The sequence below is a fragment of the Procambarus clarkii genome, chromosome 19, assembly GCF_040958095.1.
Source record: "Procambarus clarkii isolate CNS0578487 chromosome 19, FALCON_Pclarkii_2.0, whole genome shotgun sequence".
Classification (NCBI taxonomy): domain Eukaryota; kingdom Metazoa; phylum Arthropoda; class Malacostraca; order Decapoda; family Cambaridae; genus Procambarus; species Procambarus clarkii.
This window is the reverse complement of record NC_091168.1, coordinates 16,634,778-16,645,876: the sequence shown is the minus strand read 5'-3', so window position 1 is coordinate 16,645,876 and position 11,099 is coordinate 16,634,778. Positions and strand designations below refer to the sequence as shown.

Genomic DNA, 11,099 nt, shown 5'->3' with positions numbered 1-11,099 from the left:
TGTGTGTGTGTGTGTGTGTGTGTGTGTGTGTGTGTGTGTGTGTGTGTGTGTGTGTGTGTGTGTGTGTACTCACCTAATTGTACTCGCCTAATTGTGCTTGCGGGGGTTGAGCTCTGGCTCTTTGGTCCCGCCTCTCAACCGTCAATCAACTGGTGTACAGATTCCTGAGCCTATTAGGCTCTATCATATCTACATTTGAAACTGTGTATGGAGTCAGCCTCCACCACATCACTTCCTAATGCATTCCATTTACTGACTACTCTGACACTGAAAAAGTTCTTTCTAACGTCTCTGTGGCTCATTTGGGTACTCAGCTTCCACCTGTGTCCCCTTGTTCGCGTCCCACCAGTGTTGAATAGTTCATCCTTGTTTACCCGGTCGATTCCCCTGAGGATTTTGTAGGTTGTGATCATGTCCCCCCTTACTCTTCTGTCTTCCAGTGTCGTAAGGTGCATTTCCCGCAGCTTTTCCTCATAACTCATGCCTCTTAGTTCTGGGACTAGTCTAGTAGCATACCTTTGGACTTTTTCCAGCTTCGTCTTGTGCTTGACAAGTGTGTGTGTGTGTGTGTGTGTGTGTGTGTGTGTGTGTGTGTGTGTGTGTGTGTGTGTGTGTGTGTGTGTGTGTGTGTGTGTGCTCACCTATTTGTGCTTGCGGGGGTTGAGCTTTGGCTCTTTGGTCCCGCCTCTCAACTGTCAATCAACTGGTGTACAGATTCCTGAGCCTACTGGGCTCTATCATATCTACATTTAAAACTGTGTATGGAGTCAGCCTCCACCACATCACTGCCTAATGCATTTCATCCGTTAACTACTCTGACACTGAAAAAGTTCCTTCTAACGTCTCTGTGGCTCATTTGGGTACTCAGCTTCCACCTGTGTCCCCTTGTTCGCGTCAAACCAGTGTTGAATAGTTTATCCTTGTTTACCCGGTCGATTCCTCTGAGGATTTTGTAGGTTGTGATCATGTCTCCCCTTACTTTTCTGTCTTCCAGTGTCGTAAGGTGCATTTCCCGCAGCCTTTCCTCGTAACTCATGCCTCTTAGTTCTGGGACTTGTCTAGTGGCATACCTTTGGACTTTTTCCAGCTTCGTATTGTGCTTGACAAGGTACGGGCTCCATGCTGTGGCCGCATACTCCAGGATTGGTCTTACATATGTGGTGTACAAGATTCTGAATGATTCCTTACACAGGTTCCTGAACGCTGTTCTGATGTTAGCCAGCCTCGCATATGCCGCAGACGTTATTCTTTTTATGTGGGCTTAAGGAGACAGGTTTGATGTGATATCAACTCCTAGATCTTTCTCTCTGTTCGTTTCATTAAGTACTTCATCTCCTATTCTGTATCCTGTGTTTGGCCTCCTATTTCCACTGCCTAGTTTCATTACTTTGCATTTACTCGGGTTGAACTTCAACAGCCATTTGTTGGACCATTCACTCAGTCTGTCTAGGTCATCTTGTAGCCTTCTACTATCGTCCTCAGTTTCAATCCTCCTCATAATTTTTGCATCATCGGCAAACATTGAGAGAAAAGATTCTATACCCTCCTTGAGGTTACCTTGAGGTGCTTCCGGGGCTTAGCGTCCCCGCGGCCCGGTCGTCGACCAGGCCTCCTGGTTGCCGGACTGATCAACCAGGCTGTTGGACGCGGCTGCTCGCAGCCTGACGTATGGAAGATCATTTACATATATCAGAAACAGTATAGGTCCAAGGACTGACCCCTGCGGTACTCCACTCGTAACGTCTCGCCAATCTGAGACCTCACCCCTCACACTGACTCGTTGTCTTCTGTTACTTAGGTACTCCTGTATCCAACGAAGTACCTTCCCTTTCACTCCAGCCTGCATCTCCAGTTTTTTCACTAGCCTCTTGTGTGGCACTGTATAAAAGGCTTTCTGACAATCCAAAAATATGCAGTCTGCCCACCCTTCTCTTTCTTGCCTTATGTTTTGTTGCCTGGTCGTAGAATTCAAGTAACCCTGTGAGGCAGGACCTGCCATCCCTGAATCCATGTTGATGCTGTGTTACAAAGTTCTTTCGCTCCAGGTGCTCCACTAGCTTTCTTCGCACAATCTTCTCCATCACCTTGCATGGTATGCAGGTTAGGGACACTGGGCCTGTAGTTCAATGCCTCCTGTCTATCCCCCTTTCTTGTATATCGGGACTACTTTAGCTGCTTTCCAAATTTCTGGCAGTTCCCCTGTTGCCAGTGATTTGTTATACACCATGGAGAGCGGGAGGCACAGTTCTTCTGCTCCTTCCTTTAGTATCCAAGGGGAGATTCCATCTGGGCCTATAGCCTTTGTCACATCCAATTCTAGTAAACACTTCCTTACTTCCCCGCTGGTAATCTCAAACTCTTCCAGTGGTTCCTGGTTAGCTATTCCCTCTCTTATCTCTGGGATTTCTCCTTGCTCTAAGGTGAAGACCTCTTGGAATTTCTTATTCAGTTCCTCACACACTTCCTTGTCGTTTGTAGTGAATCCTTCTGCCCCTATCCTTAATTTCATAACCTGTTCCTTTACTGTTGTTTTTCTCCTGATGTGGCTATGCAACAATTTAGGCTGAGTCTTTGCCTTGCTTGCGATGTCATTTTCGTATTGTCTTTCTGCCTCTCTTCTCATCCTGACATATTCATTCCTGGCATTCTGGTATCTTCCTCTGCTCTCCAGTGTCCTGTTATTCCTATAGTTTCTCCATGCCCTTTTACTTTGCTGCTTAGCTAGCCTACATCTCTGATTAAACCATGGGTTTCTCATCTTCATTTCTCTGTTTTCCTTTTGGACTGGGACAAACTTGTTTGCTGCGTCCTTGCATTTTTGCGTGATGTATTCCATCATATCTTGGGCCGTCTTTTCCCTGAGCTCTGTTTCCCCATGCTATATCTATTAGGAATTTCCTTATCTCATCATAGTTTCCCTTTCGGTATGCTAACCTTTTGGTTTCGGTATCCCTCCTCGAGTTCAATAACCCTTCTTCAATCAGGTACTCAAACACCAATACACTGTGGTCGCTCATTCCTACTGGGGCCTCAAAACTGATTTCTCTTATATCAGAGTCGTTCAGGGTGAAGACCAGGTCGAGTCTCGCTGGTTCGTCATTTCCTCTCATCCTTGTGGGTTCTCTGACATGCTGGGTTAAGAAGTTTCTAGTCGCCACCTCCAGTAGTTTGGCTCTCCACGTATCCTCGCCTCCATGCAGTTCCTTGTTCTCCCAATCAATCCTGCCTGTGTGTGTGTGTGTGTGTGTGTGTGTGTGTGTGTGTGTGTGTGTGTGTGTGTGTGTGTGTGTGTGTTTGTTTCACCTAGTTGTGTTTGCGGGGGTTGAGCTTTGGCTCTTTGGTTCCGCTTCTCAACTGTCAATCAACTGGTACACAGGTTCCTGAGCCTATTGGGCTTTCTCAAATCTACATTTGAAACTGTGTATCGAGTCAGCCTCCACCTGCTTGATACCTGCTTGATGGGGTTCTGGGTCTTCTACTCCCCAAGCCCGGCCCGAGGCCAGGCTCGACTTGTGAGAGTTTGGTCCACCAGGCTGTTGCTTGGAGCGGCCCGCAGGCCCACATACCCACCACAGCCCGGCTGATCCGGAACTTCTCATAGAAAACAGTCCAGTCACTGTCTAATGTATTCAATTTGTTAACTACTCTGACACCAAACAAATTCATTATAATGTCTCTGTGGCTCTTTTGAGTACCAAGTTCCACCTGTGTCCCCTTGTTCGTGTCCCACCCGTGCTGAAGAGTGTCTTTGTCCCCCCTGTCAATTCCCCTGATAATTTTGTAGATGGTTATCATGTCTTCCCTTACTCTTCTGTTTTTCAGGGACGTGAGGTTCAGCTCCCGTAGCTTATCCTCGTATCTCATACTTCCCGGTTCTGGGACTAGTCTGGTGGCATACCTTTAATCTTTTCTAACTATCTTGTGTTTAAGTAGGTATGGACTCCAGGCTGGAGCTACATATTCCAGGATTGGTCTGACGTAAGTGGTATACAAGGTCCTGAAAGATTCCTTACACAAGTTTCTAAAGACTGTTCTTATGTTGGCAAACCTAGCATATGCCGCTGATGATATCCTTTTGATGTGGGCTTCTGGGGACAGGTTCAGTGTGATATCAACCCCCAGATCTTTCTCTATTTGACTCTTGCAGGATTTCACCTCCCAGATGGTACCTTGTGTTCAGCCTTCTGCTCCCTTCGCCTAATTTCATTGCTTTACACTTTCCTGGGTTGAACGTTAGTAGCCATTTTCTACACCATTCATCCAGTTTGTTCAGGTCGTCCTGTAGTCTATCTTCATCCGTCTTGATTCTTCTCATAATTTTTGCATCATCAGCAAACATTGAAAGGAACGAGTCTATACCCTCTGGAACATCGTTTACATATATTAGAAACAGGATGGGTCCAAATACAGAGATCCAAATACAAATACAAATAATCCTGTGGTACTCCGCTGGTGACATCTCGCCACTCTGATGTCTCCCCCTCTCACAGTTACTCTGTTTCCTGTTGCTTAGATACTCCCGTATCCACTGAAGCACCTTATCTTTTACTCCTGCCTGTTGCTTCAACTTTTTTAACGGCCTTTTATGGGGGACTGTGTCAAAGGCTTTCTGACAGTCCAAGAAAATGCAGTCTGCCCACCCTTCTTTTTCTTGCTTGGTCATATAATTCTATTGAACCTGTGAGGCATAATTTATCGTCCCTGAACCCATGCTGATGGTGTTACAAAGCTGTTTCCTTCCAGATGTTCTATGAGCCCTTTCCTCACAATCTTCTCCATTATCGTGCATGGTATACAAGTTAGGGAAACTGGCCTGTAGTTCAGTGTCTCTTACCTATCACCCTTCTTGTATATTGGGACTACATTAGCCGTCTTCCAGCTTTCTGGTAGGTCTCTTGTTTCCAGTGACCTGTTATACACCATAAAAAGTGGCACACTTAGTGCTTCTGCACCTTCTTTTAGTATCCTCAGTGTGTGTGTCAGGCCCAACAGCTTTTGTCACTTTCAGCTCCAACAAATTCGTTTTGACCTCATCACTGGTGGTCAAATTCCTCCAAGGTTGCTTGGTTTGTTGCCTCCTCTCTCAGTACAGGGCTTCTCCTTGCTCTATTGTGAAGTCCTCCCGGAATCTCTTGTTGAGTTCTTCACACGCCACCTTGTCATTCTCTGTGCATTTATTCTCCCCTTTTCTCAGTTTCATCACTTGTTCCTTCACTGCTGTTTTCCTCCTGATGTGGCTGTGGAGCAGTTTGTGTTGGGTCTTGGCTTTACTTGCTATGTCATTTTCATACTGTGTGTCTGCTTCTCTCCTCACTCTGAGGTACTCATTCCTGGCCCTCTGGTATCTCTCCCTGCTCTCTGGTATTCTGTTATTCCTGTAGTTTCTCAATTTTCTTGTACTCAATTGCTTCACTACCGTACATTCCTGACTGAACCATGGATTCTTCTGTTGCTTTTCATTTTTCTCCTTTTGGGCCGGGATAAACCTGTTTGTCACCCAAAAGTGCCAGGAAACTGCATAGTCCATCATATCTTTTTGGGTGACAGTTTATCATAGTCCCCTTAGGAAGTTCCTCATTTCGTCATATCTTCCTCTTCGGTAATTTAGTCTTTCCCCTTCCAATCCCTTCCTTAGATCGGTTAGTCCTACCTCCACCAGATACTCAAATGTCAATACACTGTGGTCACTCATTCCTCTTGAGGCTTCAAATTGGACTTCCCTTATTTCTGACTCATTCAAGATGAATCTCAGGTCGAGTCTAGCTGGTTCGTCATTACCTCTCATTCTTGTGGGTTCCTTGACATGTTGGCTCAAAGTTCCTCGTTACCACTTCCAAGAGTTTAGTTCTCCATGTATCTGCACCTCCATGTGGGTCCCCATTCTCCCAGTCTATCTTTCCATGGTTGAAATCGCCCATGATTAAGAGTCTGGATCCATTCCTGCAGGCAACTGAAGCTGCTCTCTATTATATTATTGGTTGCCATGTTGTTCCTATCGAACTCCTGTCTAGGTCTTCTGTCATTTAGTGGAGGGTTGTAAATGACTGCCACTATTATCTTAGGTCCACCCATTGTCATAGTTCCTATTATGTAATCCCTGAATCCCCAACAGCCTGGAATTATTATCTCTTCGCACGCACACACACCTAGTTGTGCTTACGGGGGTTGAGCTTCGGCTCTTTCGTCCCGTCTCTCAACTGTCAATCAACTTGGGTACATATGCCTGAGCCAACTGGACTATTATTGAATATTTGAAATTGTGTAAGGAGTCTGCCTCCACCACATCACTTCCTAGTGATGGGGTGGAGGGGGACGTGGGAGTGGGTAGAGGGAGGGGGGACGTGGGAGTGGGTAGAGGGAGGGGGGACGTGGGAGTGGGTAGAGGGAGGGGGGACGTGGGAGTGGGTAGAGGGAGGGGGGACGTGGGAGTGGGTAGAGGGAGGGTGGACGGGGGAGTGGGTGGTGGAGGAAGGAGACGGGGGAGTGGGTGGTATAGGAAGGGGGACGGGGAATTAGAAGAATTACCACTAAAACTTGTATAAACTAACAGGGAAATTCGCCTAAGACAACCAGCCATTGTATGCAGCATGGCTGGGCGCATGCTGTATTTTGCCTATGATGCCATTTGTAACAAAAAAAAATAACAACTCCAATATTTATAAGAAATGTCACTTAGTGACAATGTCCTTAACGATGACTCTGTGGACTTGTTAAATATACACCGAGTCCCAACAAATTGTGAAAAATTTATTAGCCATTTAAAATATATAATTATTAATGGTGGAAGTGTTGAGCAGAGACCCGAGGGGCGTCCTCCCTCTGTGGTGACGGTAGCCTTCCTTAACACCTCTTACTTACATTTCTAAACATAACATCAAGAATTATTATGACCGTAAACGGTTGTGTAGAATCCAACCCGTCCTCGACTCAAGTCCATTACATCCAGCGGTCGACCCCACAGACGCATTCATAAATTTTGACATGCTGTTCATTCAAAACGGGAATTTTCTCAAATATAAATTAATATTATAATATATTAGCATATTGTGCATATATAGGCATAGGTTAGGTTAGGTGTTTCGGTTCTGTTGGCGATTATTTGTAGTACGTGGGTGAAGCATTTACAGCGTTGTGGTTCGAACAAAATTCGTCAGTTAAGCACTTGTTCCGGAAATGTTCGAACGTCATCAGTAACGAGTCGTGTGTAAACTAAACTAAAAGTTTTTCATTCATAAACAGATGTTTTGGCGGGTGCATGGAATCACTTTTGTGTCTGTCTGGAGGACGGGCCGATTTATAGAATAATGGTTCGAACAGAGGACGTGAGCGAAGTGTCATCAGTTGAGTCGTGTATAAACCGCTTTTCATTCATAAACAGAGTTTGGTGGGTGGTTTAACGAGCTGTATCGTCGTGTGCGAGGACGGGCTGGCTAATGTCTTCCGAACTCGTTCCCTTGTAGACGGTCTTCATAATTATACACATCTTCTCTTGTTGGTTGTGTAATATACCACTATACAACTGCTTACTAAAATAGTTACACCTAGGTATTCTAAGGTGTAAGACAGACAGACAGACACAAACAGACAGCAAATGAATGAACATCCTTAGGTGTGGTTTGGTAAATTGGCCAGTGCACGTGTAGGAACCACCACTACGATGTTAGGACTAGCCCTTGGTCAAATTACTAAGAAATGTATAATGTTAAGTAATAATTATTGTGTGGAACTGACCTTGAAGGCCCTGGTGGTGCTGGCGCCGCAGGTGGTGCCGTAGTCGCCCTGGTTGGCGGTGAAGAGGATCTCCGTGGAGGGGTTCATGCCCTCGCCGAAGAACCGCACTGTGGCTGCCTCGTTGGCCAGGACGATGCCAGTGAAGCCCTCGTACTCTATGCCCTTGGTGTGGGACTCCACTCTGAGGCCAATGATCCTGACCTGCCGTCTGACCGCGGCTCCTGCAGTAGTGACGGTGGCATCAGTGTTGGCATCAGACCCAGGGTTGTCGTCCCAACCTTCCCCCATGTCCAAGTTGGCCGCTCCCAGTTCCTCCTTCATAATATTCATCAAGTCATCACCAAGATCAACCTCTTTCCTCCCGCCTTCCACAAATTTCTCACTCGCCCTCACGCCTGCCCTGGCTGCGTTAGTTCTGATCTCGTCCCTCAACAACGTCTTCACAGTTGTTGGCTCAGCGTTACTAGTTCTCGACCCATTTGGTTCCAGGGAGGGCATGTCCCCCAACATTATGTCCCCAGGTTTTTTCAGCTTCGCTTCTTCCACTTCACGTTTTAACTCGCTCACTTTCATGTTTGAAGTATCTTCTACGCCACTATCAATACCCCCATCTCTCTTTCCATCAGTTAGTTCCTCGCCCTGGATGCCAGCGACGGCTCCGTCTCCCACTATCTTCGTGACGGGGAGCGGCGTGGTCACCTCCACCTCCCCGTCACTCTCTACCGTCGTCACCGCTGCGTCACCGTGCGTCACCTCCGCCGCTTCACCGTGCGTCACCGCTGCGTCACCGTGCGCGTCAGCACCGGCAACTGTTGTGTTTGCAACATGTGGCGGGGTTGTGGCTGCCAGAGACGCCCGGTCCACACTCCGCAAGCTGCAACAAGAGATACAAATATTAGTCCTAATACGTTTGTGTGTAATTATTCCGTTTACCTTTCACACGTCACCCAGCTATAAGTCCCTCGCTAAACAACAGTTGTCAAGGACCAACTCCGCCGCCAAAATGAAAGCGCCTGCCCCTTCCCCCCCCCCTCCCCCACCCGCCAAGGTCAACCCCTCCCCCCCCCCCAAACACCCGTTGCCAATATCAAGCGCCACTCCCCCCCCCCCCCCCCCAAAAAAATGATGCACCCCTCCTCCCCCAACAATCACCGGCTAGAGGTCAACTGCTTCATATCACTTCAAGGTATAAGACAAGTCAAAACTGCTTCCTATAATCACTCTTCACACCTATAATCTGAACTTTCTTATCACCCCTCTCCAAATCCTCCCCCCCTCCCGCCCGCCCGTAAAACACCCCAGTTTGAAGTGGTGGGCGAACCTTAATCCAACAGACGTATGGTGCCTATGAATCAGGTAATGCCAGTTACTGATGACCAGACACGACAGTGACGGCGCCCATGCTATACTGAGGACAGCGCGCCGCGCCAAGCTGCACAACCGCGCTACCCAAGAGCTGAGGGGCACCAAAACTGGCGCTCTCTGACTTACGACATTTTACAAAGACAGAAGTGTGGAAGCGTTTGTGTGGGGAGGGGGACGGGAGCGCCTCTCAGGTGTCACGAGCACAAGTTACAGACGCGTCTAGAAATCTCTCCGGCAGCAAATAGTTTGTTTGATATGAATGCTTCCGGAAGCAAATACAAGTACGAGCCTAAAAGCTTCCAACCACCCTGAGCTTATTCATACATACCCTGCATTATACACCAGTCTACCAATCATCAATGTGTTCTTTATACTCGCTTAACCTTAGAAAACACTAAGGTTTAGATCAATGTTATCACCAGCGACGGGGTCAGGAAGATTGGCCCTCACCTGGTGGCACCAGGTGAGGGCCACCTGGTGCCACCCTCTGTAGTTCACACCCCACACCTTCACCCCGTGGCTCTCACCAACCATTTCTACCTGCAGTCACTGTTCCTGCAGTGACACCCTGCCTGTCACTGTTACTCCTGCTGCAGTGTCACCCTGCCTGTCACTGTTACTCCTGCTGCAGCGACACCCTGCCTGTCACTTACTCCTGCTGCAGTGATACCCTGCCTGTCACTGTTACTCCCGCTGCAGTGACACCCCTGCCTGTCACTGTTACTCCTGCAGCAACGACACCCCTGCCTGTCACTGTTACTCCTGCTGCAGTGACACCCTGCCTGTCACTGTTACTCCTGCTGCAGTGACACCCTGCCCGTCACTGTTACTCCTGCTGCAGTGACACCCTGCCCGTCACTGTTACTCCTGCTGCAGTGACACCCTGCCCGTCACTGTTACTCCTGCTGCAGTGACACCCCTGCCCGTCACTGTTACTCCCGCTGCTGTGACACCCTGCCTGTCACTGTTACTCCCGCTGCAGTGACACCCCTGCCTGTCACTGTTACTCCCGCTGCAGTGACACCCCTGCCTGTCACTGTTACTCCTGCTGCAGTGACACCCTGCCTGTCACTGTTACTCCTGCTGCAGCGACACCCTGCCTGTCACTGTTACTCCTGCTGCAGCGACACCCTGCCTGTCACTGTTACTCCTGCTGCAGCGACACCCTGCCTGTCACTGTTACTCCTGCTGCAGTGACACCCTGCCTGTCACTGTTACTCCTGCTGCAGTGACACCCTGCCTGTCACTGTTACTCCTGCTGCAGTGACACCCTGCCTGTCACTGTTACTCCTGCTGCAGTGACACCCTGCCTGTCACTGTTACTCCTGCTGCAGTGACACCCTGCCTGTCACTGTTACTCCTGCTGCAGTGACACCCTGCCTGTCACTGTTACTCCTGCTGCAGTGACACCCTGCCTGTCACTGTTACTCCTGCTGCAGTGACACCCTGCCTGTCACTGTTACTCCTGCTGCAGTGACACCCTGCCTGTCACTGTTACTCCTGCTGCAGTGACACCCTGCCTGTCACTGTTACTCCTGCTGCAGTGACACCCTGCCTGTCACTGTTACTCCTGCTGCAGTGACACCCTGCCTGTCACTGTTACTCCTGCTGCAGTGACACCCTGCCTGTCACTGTTACTCCTGCTGCAGTGACACCCTGCCTGTCACTGTTACTCCTGCTGCAGTGACACCCTGCCTGTCACTGTTACTCCTGCTGCAGTGACACCCTGCCTGTCACTGTTACTCCTGCTGCAGTGACACCCTGCCTGTCACTGTTACTCCTGCTGCAGTGACACCCTGCCTGTCACTGTTACTCCTGCTGCAGTGACACCCTGCCTGTCACTGTTACTCCTGCTGCAGTGACACCCTGCCTGTCACTGTTACTCCTGCTGCAGTGACACCCTGCCTGTCACTGTTACTCCTGCTGCAGTGACACCCTGCCTGTCACTGTTACTCCTGCTGCAGTGACACCCTGCCTGTCACTGTTACTCCTGCTGCAGTGAC

The 11,099-nt window shown here is 48.7% G+C and overlaps 1 protein-coding gene across 2 annotated transcripts in view; it reads right to left on the bottom strand.

Moving 5' to 3' along the window:
• uex (metal transporter uex) overlaps positions 1-11,099 on the bottom strand; it is a 674,542-nt gene that overhangs the window by 446,712 nt on the left and 216,731 nt on the right. For both annotated transcript variants that reach the window (XR_006772789.2, XM_045741424.2), the window contains exon 2: positions 7,732-8,605. Coding sequence is in view for 1 of the 2 variants with exons in the window: in XM_045741424.2 (XP_045597380.1) it covers positions 7,732-8,605 (874 nt within the window). In the remaining variant the exon portion in view is untranslated. The remainder of the gene's footprint in view (positions 1-7,731; positions 8,606-11,099) is intronic.